This window comes from Chroicocephalus ridibundus, chromosome 2 (assembly GCF_963924245.1).
Source record: "Chroicocephalus ridibundus chromosome 2, bChrRid1.1, whole genome shotgun sequence".
Classification (NCBI taxonomy): Eukaryota; Metazoa; Chordata; class Aves; order Charadriiformes; family Laridae; genus Chroicocephalus; species Chroicocephalus ridibundus.
The window spans coordinates 19,094,910-19,109,180 of record NC_086285.1 but is presented as its reverse complement, the minus strand read 5'-3'; the positions used below and the strand labels follow the sequence as shown (position 1 = coordinate 19,109,180).

The window sequence follows — 14,271 nt, the reverse complement described above, 5'->3', positions numbered from 1 at the left end:
TTTGTGTTGAATAACAGCTCAGCCTTTTGAAACTGAAACAGGAAAGTGAAGGTGTTTAAATGAGAATATATGAAGATGGAACTGAGAATTCTCTTTGTCTTGTCCTCAGGGCTATAAGTAAATACCATTGTACTTCAGGGCTCTTAGCCAAATTATCCTATGTCTAAGTTCACATGAAAATATTCCCTCTACCTTTTCTAAAAGAGGTACTCTTATGCAGGTAACTATAAATTCAACCAAATATTTCTAGTTTTCTTCCTTCATAACGTACAGAGGAAGATTTTTTTTTTCTTCTTACTATGCACAGAATTAATATTCTATTCATTTCATTCTCTCTCTTTTCATTTCTCCTCGAATAGTAAAAATCTCATAAAATCTGAGTAACCCTCAGGAAATGGAAACCTTTATTAAATCACAGTAGGACAGTGGGCTAATTCTCTTACAGTTTGCCCAGGGCACCCAGGGCTATTATATTTTTTGTGTGTAGTTTTTCGGCTTTCAACACTTTGGGTTTTTTCATGGTTTGGGGTTAGTTTTGTTTTTTGGTTTTTTTGTTTTGTTTTGTTTTGTTTTTTTTGCTTTATGATATGTCCTTCTGGGTTTTTGCCAGATGCATTTTCTGTCTTCATCCCTTCTTATCTTCCACCCTCCCTTTCCTTCTCTGCCATCTTCAGTGCCTTCATTTTTTCTTCCTTCTTTGCATCTCTCTTTTTTTTTATTGGCTGTATTCTGTGTTGTGCTTATGGGAAAATTAACTTGAAGTGAGTTACTCCTTTTTTTGAAAGAGGAAAACTTCTGCTGTTTTTTAGCTACTATGATAAAAAAATGTCTAAAACATTGTGGGAAGACTTATCCTTGTGATCTCAACATGAATGTTTAATGGCCCAGTTCCTGAAGATACTGGTGATGGGCACAGTTCTTTGAGACCAGTCAAGCTGATCTCAGGAGACAAGGCTAATATGAGGAACTTGAGTTGGATTTAGCGTTGGACAGACCTGTATAAGAAGCAAGCGAGCAAAGTCCTCTTAGGGGCAGATGCCTGTGGTGGTGAACAAAATGAGGAGTGTTACTCATTGGGAATACAAAGCATCCCTTTTCTCTGCCAGGTTCTTGACACTGAGTGAGTGCTTTTCATTGATATGAAATCCATTCATATGGGTAGTGGAGTTCATAGGTAGCCTTCCTCTAGAATGGATTTTTCACTTCTGTTTCTTTTTGGGTGCATGTAAATAGCAAATCCATTAAAAATGTTTTAAATCTGGAAACAAGCGTGTTAACATTTTTTTTGAGATCTAAACAGTGGGGGAAAAATGAGTGAACAGAACCAAGCTTTGTAGCCCTGCAAATGGTACATTTGTGTTATGTTTTTTTTTTCTCTTTGCATTATTTCAAACTACCTTTGAATAGACAGAAAATGCTATGTGTTGGGTTTTTAAAATGGCTATCATTATTTACTTATTAACTGCTGTGTATTTCTCATTTGTGACACTAGGATATTGATGAAGAAATTGAAGCAGAGTACAACATTTTGAAAGCTCTCTCTGATCATCCCAATGTAGTCAAATTCTACGGCATGTACTATAAGAAAGATGTGAAAAATGGAGACCAGCTTTGGCTAGTTCTTGAGGTAAATAATTCAGAAAAATAAGAGTTTTCTTCCAGTTGGCAATCCTGTGTTGACTATAAACTTAATGAATGAGATGCAAGTAATTTGTTTGATGTTTTTCTTTAGAGTAGTTGCATATGAAGTGATAAATGCTGCTGTTTAGTCTCTTCAGTATTCTGAATTAATGGTCTGCTCTGAGTTCAGTATTCGTATTTTGATATTATACTGGTAGTGCTGTTCTTTCAGAACATGGATATAAATTCTATTAGGACTTCATAGGATTTGCTACCTAAAATTTTTTTCTTTGGTGAAAGGCTTGTCATACGAATCTTCTTCCAGTAGCATTTCTTGAAATATGACTAAGATATGACATAGCAGTTAAAGGAAACCACTGTGATGACTTTTTTCCTAAATGAAATTCAATTAATTAATTAACTTGCTTTTTTTTGTGCAAGTAAATGCACAAATAGATAAATAAACCAATAAAAACAGGCTACTGCCCAACTACTGCTGAAAGCAGCAGGATTTCCTCAAATGGAGTCAGAGCAAAATAAAGCCTGTAATTTGTGTGTTTCAGTCTTTAGTTTTGACTAATCTAGGAGCAAAGAGCTTGGTTGTTACTGTTTTCATAGATTCACTATAACCTATTCTGCAAAAACCTCCTTTCCCCAGAGGAAGGTGAAGAAGAATGTCTCTGACAGGAATGGTGTGCCTTTCATAACAGTCAGGGCTCTTGCTGATGTTTGATCAGTGTTTGATAAGATTGAGATTGAAGAATTGGTTGTATTTTATGACTTGTCAGATGAGTGAATACAAATCTTCTGCCAAATATCTCAATGGTACAATGGCATCTAATCCTGGAAACAAGCTCTAAAAAATGTTTAAGTTCTAAAAGTTTTTCCAAATTCTTCTGACTTACATTGGGAAGATGTTTTTAAGAATAGTTTGCATTGGAAATCATAACAAATGATTAAGTTAGACTGACATCAAAAGACATCAGCTCTTTGTGCAGTGAGTATCTTTGAAAAATCTAGTTTCTGTTGTGTCTGCTGGGCATTTGAAACTCCATCTGTGAAACTTCTGACCTGTACAGGATGGACGCCAAACAGCCAGGATGGAACAGACTTTGAGGAAACAGTCAAGTTTTTATATTCTAATTTCTATATTTCACAGGGATTTATTTTCTTAATGTGAGAAACACAAACCTACATCTGTAGTACAAGTTTTATATTTACTCTTTGTGTGCCAAGCTGTATATGTGCAAATGCTAGTATGGAGCATGTGGAATAGTCTTGGATGCTTTCTGTCACTGCACCATGAATGCAGTGGATTTCAGTTGTTGTTTGTATGCGTAGATATGCATAAGTAGAAACATAAATTCCAATGGTAACTTTGGTGAAGCTTTCCTTTTACTAAAGGTACCTGTGAATGAAAACTGTCATGGAACAGATTCCTCGAACTGTCACCTTCCTTTCAGCTTGTATGCAGCTTTACAGGGCCACTGCAGTTTCTCTTTCATAGTAGCTATTTAGGTGTCCTACAGTTTATACGAATTAAGACATTTTCATTATCTCCGATCTGTTTTGTTGGCTTTTTTTAACAATATATTTGTGTCTAAATTCATAAAGGTGGTGATTAGTCTTTCACTGTAGCTTACAGAGACCTCTGTTTCCATTGCTTTGAGTTTTTTTTTTTTAAATTTATTTATTTTATCTTAAAAGAGCATTATCACTTTATAACTATTGCATGCCCTGAAGAGGGGAATCCAGTCTTGAAATTAAGGTTCACAGAGTGTGATACGAAGGATGAGATCTTTCTTGTCTCCTTCTCTCAAAAAAGCTATCAACTAAACCATGCAAATTCTTTGTAATCCTCGGAAATTAAGATGGACCCTTTAGCAGTCAGCACCTAGCCTGTAGATACGTTCCCAAAGACTGGAAGGACGAAGAGTGCACACCACTGCAGTTTGCATATCTCAAGCAGCTTCCATAGTATCTGAATGCAAAATGATGTCAAGGAGGAAAAGCAGAGAATCAAATCAGATTATTGTGCACTGTGGTATTCTGGATTCCTGCAAAGCTCCAGCTGCCAGGAAGAGTTTACAGGGCAGTGGGGTGTTAAAAGCAGAACTTGTTGCTCTGCTCTGCTTTTGTGTTTTCTGATGAGATCTGTGGGAAGGAGATTTTGGAGGGAAAGTTTCTCAAATTCTGCTAGGAATGGGTTGTGGTAAGTGGCAAAACTCAGCATTTAGTAATGGGCTTAGAGCCACCACTGTAGTTTACCAACAGAGTTACTCTGTGGAGTGTCTGAATCCATATTTGTAGATATTAGTAAATCATTTTTTTTCCTAGACAAAGCAAATTATCAGCTCTTTAAGACGTGTCCAACATATCAACAGCAAGCCAGTCTGGAAAGAAAGATTCTTTCCAGGTTTCTTTTCTCCTAATTCAGCATTGGTTATATGAACTTTACTGTTCAATTCTTACACTTTTTTTAGTATATATAGTGTGATGATGTTTGACATATACCATGGTTTTTGGTAGCTGTTTTGTATTGCACTTGATCATATTTGGGTGTTGGGGAAGAGGGGCTGATCAGGTTTGAACTAGGCTAAGGTAAGTGTCTGAGATACAGTTTTGAAGCCAAAACTGACCAAGTAGCTAAAAGGACTATCCTGCAAATATTGTAAAGGGTTCTTGAGAGATTTTAGTCCCAAATACTTGAATTGTCAGACAATAAAACTGTCAGACCTTGTAAATTACACCCATTCTGAATAAAGGAAAAGACTTTGGATGGGTTTATGATGAGATTATTGCAGTCCTGGTGTGAAATATTCCACCCCACCTTCCATCGCTGTTTTCCAAAACGAATCTATTCTTGCATGATTTGGTACGTGTTGAACCTGTACTCTCAAATTCTTGAACAATGTAGTTGGACATTCCATTTTTAACTAAAATTGATGCTTAACATTTGCTCTCACTCTAAAGCATATGTCAACAGTGAGGCACTGGATGGTCATAATCCAGGTTGAAGGTATCGTCCTGTGACTGAAATCATTAAACCAGATGACTATTGCAAATATTTACCTACAATTAAATGGAACTTGGAGCTGACCTATTGGTGTAGATCATCTGACAGTTTCTATATCAATAGATGCCAAAAACAGTTGCTTCAAAATGATGGAAATGATATGTTATAGAATAATCTTGGTAAACATGACTTTTCTTCCAAATTTCTTCACTGAATAATTGCTTAATAGCATGTGCCTTCACAGAAAATCTTTTTTCCAATTTGAAGTGAAATTCCTCATTTTCTAGTGAATGTTTGGATTTCATTTTCTTTGTAGTATGTCTCTGTGCTAATGTGCAAATTACCAAACTGATCTTGTAAAGCATTTTGAAGTTGCAGTGTTGTGAGCTGGAAATATGCTTCTGAGAAAGTAGGAACTATTGTTCATTAATTTTTTTCTGTTAAAATAAACAAATACTTTTTTTATATAATAAAGTACCAAGAGATGTGTGGATAATCTCATACTTTGATTTAACTATCCAGTGTAGATCTAATCAGTTAAAAAACATGAATAATGATTACTTGGAAAAATAAACGAACTTTTTGCATAACACACTTCTGTGTGTGACACTCTGGTACAGTATTTGTAGAAGTGTAAAGTTGCTATGTTGTGTTCATGTTAACACATAGGACCTAAATCTGAGGCTAGCATAGAATACAGATTTTAACAAATAATTTAAAACTAGAGGAAAACTAATCATATGAGAACTTATAGCATAGTTATCATTTTTTGGTAATAAAATAACCGAACTTTCTCAGTTCAGTGTTTTTTAGGGAAACCACCTACAGGAATGAATGTGAAACAGGAATACATCTGTACAGAGTAACAGTACCCTTGATCCTGAGTTCAGAAAGGCCCTTCTCTCTGTAGGCTGCACTCAGATAGGCTGAACATCTGCTCCTCTGTGGATGCTGTTCTAATCACATTTTTAATAAAGAATATTGCTAGAGGGAGGATTCTTGCCAGGTATATTAAGCCTTGTCACATGTGTCCAGAGATGCAGGCAGAAGAAATTGGCCTATTGAGTCTGTGTTGAAAAGAAACCACATGAGTATTATACTTGGAATGAGTCAGCTTAGCAGTTTCATGTCAGCAGGCATCAGCATGATGACACGGCTAAGGCAGAGCAGCATGCTATAGCCCATTTTTTTTCCGCCCTGGATGTTAGTTCAGAAGGGAATAGATCTGAAATAGTTGGAAATCAGCTGATGGAAGATGGAGCAGAGAGGTAAATCATATCAGGCCCTACAGGTGAGCACGTAGGTCAGGGGCAGGTGGAGAGAGCAAGTGGCAGGGCCCTTACCTGAGATCTGGTGCAAAGAGCAACCTAATCAAGACTGAGTGAAGGCTGAAAATACCACAGCGAGGTATCTGGTAGGTCTTACACAGCTTTTACGTGCTAGTGTAAGCCAGAAGCCAAGAATCATAATGCACCATATTTCTATGGTTCATTTCCTACATAGATCAGGTAGAACTTTAAGAAGTATCTTAGTCCATTTTCAAAAGACACAGTTATGCATGCCATATTTGAGGTGGATTTGGCTTTGTGAGTCAGATAAGTAAGCTAGTATATTTTATCATTCTCAATTTATTTTTATGCTTAGGAAATAGAGGGAGCATCCATTATTTTTATAGTAAAAAAAAAAAAAAAAAGATTTTAGTTGCATGAGTTAAAACATAGCTTGGTAGGGGAAAAAAGTTTGGATGGAGTGACTTCCCACCTAAAAGTACAGGTTTTTAAAATCAAAGCATTTTATAGAAACCTCTCCATTTTTGGACAGGTCTACATCTCCATTTCTGGAGAGGTAGAGGGAATCACTAGGAAGTGAGGGGAATAAATCCTTTTGTACTGAATTCTAAGAAGGCTGTCAAAGCATTCTTTTTAGTTTTGGTTCTCCTAGTGTGTATGTGAACATCTCAAGAACATTTGCAATGCCCTGCTGAGATAGACCAATGGTCCATGTAGCCCAGCATTCTGTCTCCTGTGGTGGCAGTAGAAGATGCTATTTAGGAAGAAGCTGTCCAATTTTTGCAGTCTGTTTCCCTCATGCTGTCCAGCAACCATGGTTGTTGTATTAAGGATGTCTCAGATACTCTAGTTAGTATCCATTTGTGGTTACAGTAAATCTGATGACGATACTGTCATGCTATACAGTCTCCTCTTAGAGCATGCAATTATTTTTGTGTGTGTCATTATTCTATACTTATTACTACGCGTAGTATATTCCATATGCTAGAATATAATGTTTTCAACATGATGAAAACATTTCCAAATCAAAATATTTTTCAATGTGTGGTAAGAAATGTAGAATCCTGTTAATTTGAAAAGGAGGAATATGTTACAATTGTCAGTGCTCTGTTTTCTGACCAGGTACTTAAAAAGTACCTTCGCAAATGATATTTGAGTAGCTAGTACAATCTGTACAGGTGCTGGTTATGCACAGCCCAGACTGAAATGAACCTGATTCATCTTTGTTCTTGTGTAGAATGTTTTCTTGTTCTAGGTTGTCTTCATCAGAGAAATCCTGTGAAAGTGTAGAATAGCTTGTGCTCGGAAGCTGCTTCTCTAAAGAAGTGGCATGCTAGCCTTTTCCTCAACCTTATAATGTGGGAAAATAAATGCTTGAAATAAATTGGTAACTTGTGTTATTCTGCATTGTTGCAGGCAAAGTGTTATACTTTGAGTTCAATCATCTGGATGTTTCTTGATGTTAGTCGAAACTGCTAACCGGACACTGGTAACTCACAAGAATTACAGAAAGATTATCATGAAGGATTATTGTGATCCAGTTAGCAGCTATATTTGCTAATTTAAAATTTGCCTGAAATGATTCAAATTTGTTGCTTAATTTTGATCTCTTAAAGTTAACATCAAGAGGAAAAATTTTAAATGTACAAATATCTAAATTATCTTTTTAAATCCTTGGGATGCTTCTGTTTGTGTTGCTTTTTTTCCCAGAAAGTACAAAATCACTAAACCCAGTAAATAGAAGCTCTCAGGAGTTTGAATTAAACTAGAACACAGGAAATTGTTGTGCTTCAGTTCACCTGGTCCTCTTCTCACAAGCATAGACAAAGTACAAACCCATAGTGGGGATTCCATTTATTCTGAGTGAGGACACTTAGCGCCATATGGAAAAAAGGAATAACGTGCCAGTGTACCAAACTGCCAACCTGCTGCACCAATGTGATGGCAGCCCATTGCTACTAGATTAGTTCTAGTGGCTTGCCTGGCCTGGGAAAGCTGGCACATCTAGCCAAAATATTTGTAACAGTGTAAGAATAGTGAGAGAAGCTATCTGTCAGAGGCTGTTGCTGTGTGATAAGCACAGGGTAGTAAACAAGTGTAGTTCCTACTCAATTACTAATTATAAGGGTAGTTGCAGTTGTCTGGTGAGTTATGTATGTGACTCAGTATATGTAGGTGACATGCTGAGATTCCCCGATATAAGTCCTTTCTGGTTTTGTGCAGCTCCTTTAGAAGAATTACCAGTCTTGAATTTGCCCAGAGATGGAGAGCCCAGCACAACGTGTGGAGTATCAATTACTCACCCCTTTCCAATCCTAAAAGTGAGCCTTTGTAGCAGGGAGCTTACATCAAAGCTTTAAGCCAAATAGAACAAATGGATTTGGAAACGGAGAACCAAGGGGATAACAGAAGTCAGCTGTGATCTCAAGCAGCTGCAAGCATTTGTCAGCATTGCAGCACAGGAGAGTTATTAAGGAGGATTTGAAGGGGGATAGTGGTGTGGTTTTCTATTTGTGTTGGCTGCTCCTTCAAAGCAGAAAGGAAAACACGTTATGCCTACAGGTAGCCAGTGATGGATGCCAGCACTGTGAGTTCATCAAGGATAGGAGTAGATCCCTTGCTGTCTAAGGAAAGGTATTAGGACTGTTATGGGTCCTGGCAGTAGAAGCAACTAGCTCATATCTGATGTGATTGAGAAGGGGCAGCCAGCATGAGGGCTCAAGGGAAGAGTGGCATGGTTGGAGGTGGCTGGTTAGGGATAAGAATTCACCAAGGTCAAGAGCAGAAGGTGTTGCCGTGACTCCTGGGTGAAATGAAGACTGCTGAACAGCACACTTGCACTGATGCATCTGGCCTGGAGTGAGCCTGCTGTGCTGTTGCACTGCTGTGTCTGGTGTTTGGAGAGAGAAGTTTAGCAAATCAGATGCTTCCAGATGTTTGCAAATGCTAACTATGGTTGCAGAGAGAGCCCTAAAATTCATGAAATATGTGTAAATTTTCCTCACAGATTCATAAATGAACAGTGACAGCACAATTTACGTATGTGTCAGAGAAAAATGAGTGTAATTAATGCCCAAATCTTGTGTGACTAATAGTTTTGGATCCTTCACTGACCTACTATACATGGAAGAGTTTCTGATCATGTTGCTTTTTCGACATCGCATGTAATTCTAATATATGGTGTAGTTCACTGAAGTGCATCTCTTTTATTTTTTTTTAAAAAGAAGAAATCCTCTTTCTGTTATATAATGTCCTATCTATGAAGTACAGTTATGCATCTAAAGAAATATCAGTCTCAGCAGGTTCAGTTGCATTGGGGAAGGGAGATTTTTTTCAGCTGGGGAGTTGAGATACTAACAGTATAATTCTAGGTTGCAGAGTGGTTTGCTACAAAAGAGGAGCAACCACTGTCCAAGGTAAGATCTAGGTATTGGTATTTTTAAAAAATTGAGGCAAAAATAGCCAGAAGCCTTCTAGAATCAGGACAACCATAACAATGTATTATGAAATTCAGATCCCTTTTCTGCCTCCACACACACACACAAAGGCAGAGATCTATCATCCAAATATTTCTGCTGCTGCTGTGTGGCTTAACATGTGTGAGGCTTCAGCTGTTTGAGAGGTGGGAGACTGGGTGATGTAAAACATGAAAAGAGACCAGAAACTAAAAAAAAAAAAACCTCAAAATGAACTGCCTCCCCCCAACCCCTCCCCAACCAACCGAGAGAGATTTTTTTACACTTGTTTCAAATTTTGCAGTAGGTGACAATATATTTACTTTTCTCATTAATTTTGATCTTTATGAGCTCTGTAGGAGACTGATAAGTTCTGTGTGCTAGGTAGGTAGATCAATATTTTAAAAAAATCTGCTTATCTAGATAATCTTTCTTGCCAAGGGCTGCAGTGCCTTTACCTCAGTCGCATGTCCCAGTCCTGTAACATGTATGGGCCAGGGGACGGTATGGTTCTTGCAGTGAGAATGTTCTGTCACCTCCACATAGGTAACACAGGACACTTCGCGAGATACCGCTCCTTTTGTACATCCAGGCATAGACTATCGCTTCAGAATGCTTTTTGTGACAAAACAGGCTGGGCACGGAAAAGAAAAGCTCAGTGCACGGCCAGTAGTTCTGTCCTTGTCTCTTGCTGAGCTTTCCAGCGCCATCTAAGAGTCCTGATGGCCGGCAGTAAAGCATTTTTCTCTCCATTAGCTTGATCTCTTTCCTTTCTCAGCTAATGGTGTTGTCACTCTTCGTGGCACCTCTCAGCGCGTGGAAGAGGGAGAGAGGAGCTGCTGTCAGTGTTGCGAAGCAGCTAATGCTTGTTCTTGATGTGGAAAGACGTTTGGCTGAAAAAATCTGCAGCCTCAGAGCCCACAGCCTGCAGGAAGGCGCAGAGCCTGAGGAGATGCTGATCCTGAGGTCACCTTTGGGATGTTGCATGGTGGGAGTGACTTAGATGAGTGTATCTAAATTTTAGCAGGCAATCTCATGTCATTGAAGCTGTTGGGACTTAAATTGTTGAACTCTGTTTGAATGAAGATTTTCTCTTTAAAAAAACAGTACATTGTAAGGAATGGGTAGAAGTATGGAAACTGATTGCTGTGGTAGGTTTGGCAAGAGAGGGAAAATCCAAATTCAGTGACATGCCTTTTTCTGCAAGGCTTCTCTGAGTAACAGGCGCTGGCTGGAGTGAGTCCCACAGGAATCTGTGTGAACACCTAGAAGCAGGACCCAATGGTCTCATTTTGGTTTTCAAAGAGATGAGCCTACCTGAGATAAACCAGAGACATCGCTGTATCGCTTACTTCTCTTTTACATGAAATAGAGGATGTTGTGGTGAATGAATAATATGATTTATTTATTTAGGATTTTCCTTTGGCATGTTTACAGTGTGCTTTTGTTAAATACAGCAGTTACTATGTGCAGATATGTTTCCATCTAAGGGAAATAAAGACAAGTTTGTGGAGTTTAAAAAAAGCTTTGGATGGAAGTTGCTCTGTATAATGGAATATATAATAAGAGTTACAGTAAGAAAGCAGATATGCACATTTTTTGATATGGGAGATTTACTATAAAACAATAATCTTCCAGGAAATAAGCATAATGGAAAATAACTAGTCCATTGGGGTTTTATGGGGGGTGGGTGGGTGGCAGTTGTCATTTATCTGAATATTATCAGATATTTCCAAATGACGTATATAGAAGAAAAATTAAACAATTGAAAATTGCTTTTTCGTATTTCTTAACATGGGTCATTTTTCAGTAATGTCTTTGGTTATAATTGCTCCACTCAGACTAACACTGAATATTTTGATCCATTACATGTCTGAATCCCCCTTGATTTCTCCATTTCTAATGTGTCCCTCTTTGCTTCCCAATTATAGCGATTTTTCACTCTTGAATTGTATCCTGCTTTCTCAAGATCAAAGATGTGTGGCTACAACTATCATTTGATTCTTCAAAGTTTTAGTAAATACTTGTAATTTCTCTGTGTAATGAGTATTTCATATTACATTGTGGTTTGCAGAGTCCACATCTTTTAAACAGCCGATGAGCGTATGTTATGGCCCACCTTGCTGGAGAACACTGCACATACAACAAGATGATTCTGAGTAACCTCTAGCAATTTTTGCCACCATGGAGTAAAGCGAAAGCCTATAAAAAAAACCCCTTGAGTTTTACCATTCCACTATGTAATTAAATAGCATGTGAATACTCTCCAAGAATCAATCATAGAATGGTTTGGGTTGGAAGGCACCTTAAAGATCATCTAGTTCCAACCCTCCTGCCATGGGCAGGGACACCTCCCGCTAGACCAGGTTGCTCAAAGCCCCATCCAGCCTGGCCCATCCAACTTATGCCTCTCACATTCTAATGTTTAACATCACTTTGCTTTCTGTACATTTTATTTTTGATCACATCTTTACTAAAGATGTGAGGTTATTTAAAAAAAAAAAAAAAAGCCACCAAACCCCACATTTGCATAGCTTTTGGTTAAATCCCAGATTACCAAACCTTCAGTTTTAGTGGGGGGTGGCATCAATTGTTGTAAGAATGCTTGGGCTAAGGCTTGTCTCTTTTTGCTTCAGACACCTGAGGGTTAAATACTTAAATTCAAGTGTGCTAGACAATATAGTTTTATTGTGGTTGTTCTCAGTTTGCCTGTTGGGTCCCTTTATAAAGGGAGGGACTGGAGGAGATGGACTTGGCTGTAGGGAGGGAGGTCTCGTCTCTGTTCTTTGTTGGGCAGCGGTCTGGAGGCTGCAGACTATGGGAGAGCAGTGCTACAGCAAGGAACAAGGAGCTGGGACACGCAGAAAGCAGCCAGCCAGGTGTCACTGGTGACAAAAAGAAGTTTCCTGGCCTCCAGGAAGGATGTCAGCGTTTGTTGCAGTTCAGAAGGCTGCTGACTTGGCTGAAACCAAACCCTAGAAGTAAGAAACTACCTTGCACAGATGGAGTGAGCAGGGAGAGATTGGTTTACAGTGCACTTTAATTTCAATTCTGTCTGACCTAGTCTCTCTGAGTTAATCATGCCAGTAGTTTATTTAAAGATGAAAAAAAAAAGAAGTCTTGAGTTTAGCATCCTTTTGGTTCTTACAAAATTCTCTTTAAGAATATCTTGGAATGTCCTTTGGGATGTTCATGCTGCACTAGGGTCCCATGACAGTCATGGGGTCACCATGGCTCCTTTTGTAGTCAGCAGAGAGGCAGGCAACTCCTAGAGTGGTAAAGCCGAGCTGTCCTGCAAGGAGAGGGATTGGCTTTTGGCTGAGTCTGTTTCAGCTTCACTCCTTTTGTAAAGGGAGCCTTTAGACAAGCCCCATTGTTTGGATCTGTGCTTCCCCAGCCATGCTTTCAAACTCAATAGGGAAGATTTCTGTTGCAGTCATTTAAATTACAGTGAATTATACTAAATTATTGTCTTTGTGTAAGAACACAGACATAAAATGAATTATGTGTAGTGTGGACATGGTAGTACTTGGAACTACTGTCTGAACCCTGAATTGTATAGAAATGATACTGCAAAAGAGGAAGGTGCTTTGAAACGTTTCCTAATTGGTGAAGAGTGAACAAAAGCACTGTCGTTCTGAGCAGGCAATAAAAGCTGTGAAGTGCTCCCTCTTACCACAGGCTGCCCTATTAGCTAAAGAGATTCTATGTGTTTTCCAGAGCTTCGACTAAGTTTGCAGCAGTCAGTAGAAATACTTCTGTTGACAATATTGATCCCAGACTTAGGCCCTGCTTTTTCTCTCTAGCCAAGTGAATGGTTGTGCACTCTAAGTGTTATTTTTACCCCTGCTCCTTGAGTATAATAAAATGATGAATTGCACTAAGTTTTCTGTATCAAAATCTTCTGTCTTGGTAAGCTCCCTCTTGCATTTACTCAGAAAGCCTGAGTTTACTGACCAGTGCCTTTCAGTTTTGTAGTTAGGTTAGCACTGATTTTGCGAAATGATCCTTCCATTTGTTTGATTTTTAAAAAATTACAGCCGTGTTATGCTGTTGCCAGGCTGTGAAGCTATAGTTGAAGCTCTTTCAGAATTTCTGTTGTAAATACATTATCCAGTGATTTAGATCTCAGTTGCTTTACACAACACTATTCCAAATTATAGCTTGATACCACTTCAGCTTTATACTCTTTTTGGGAGACATGGACAGGTGATACATTAATTTCTTCATTAGCAACTTCAGGGGCATGTAAATGTATTATAACATAAAGAATGTGAATTATGGGATGGTGTAATATGAAGTTTGCATCAGGAAGAGCTAGCAAGGGAATTCAGCTGGGCTGTGCCCAGTAAACCTTTTGTACAGCACTGTCATCTACTTGCTTTTTTTCCATTCTGATAGAGACCAAATAATATTACAAATGTTTTAGAACAGAAAAAAATCTTCCTTTCAGGGGTTTGCTTCTTTTCTTCTTGTATATGTAAGGCCTGGTGGCTTCATTCAGTTATGCTGAGTTTGAAGGAAGAAATTTAGAAAAAAACAATATTGGCATAGATGTGGCCTTTTCCATTTTGGCCACAGTGTGAAGTAGAGATATTTATGTCCTGACTGTGAAAGATAAGAGGCTGCGAAGGCCAGCATTGCATAAGATGGAACAGGCAAACTTTTCCCCAGGCTGTCTGTCTTGTCAGTGCATGCGTGTGACAAAGAAAATAAGAAGTTAAAAGCCAAACTGAAAGTGAAGAAATCAGAAGCAGCAAACAAACACCCGTGAGGCTGTGACTAACACAGCCCTGGAGGTGCTAGATGATGTAAGAGATCAAAATTACAAATACCACGTGGTTTGTGATCACTGAAGCTAAATAAATCAGGAAAGATGTCTCTGTCAGTG

The 14,271-nt window shown here is 38.4% G+C and overlaps 1 protein-coding gene across 1 annotated transcript in view; it reads left to right on the top strand.

Moving 5' to 3' along the window:
- MYO3A (myosin IIIA) overlaps positions 1–14,271 on the top strand; it is a 121,176-nt gene that overhangs the window by 12,015 nt on the left and 94,890 nt on the right. Inside the window, exon 3 of the mRNA XM_063324623.1 lies at positions 1,493–1,627. Within this exon, the coding sequence (XP_063180693.1) occupies positions 1,493–1,627 (135 nt within the window). The remainder of the gene's footprint in view (positions 1–1,492; positions 1,628–14,271) is intronic.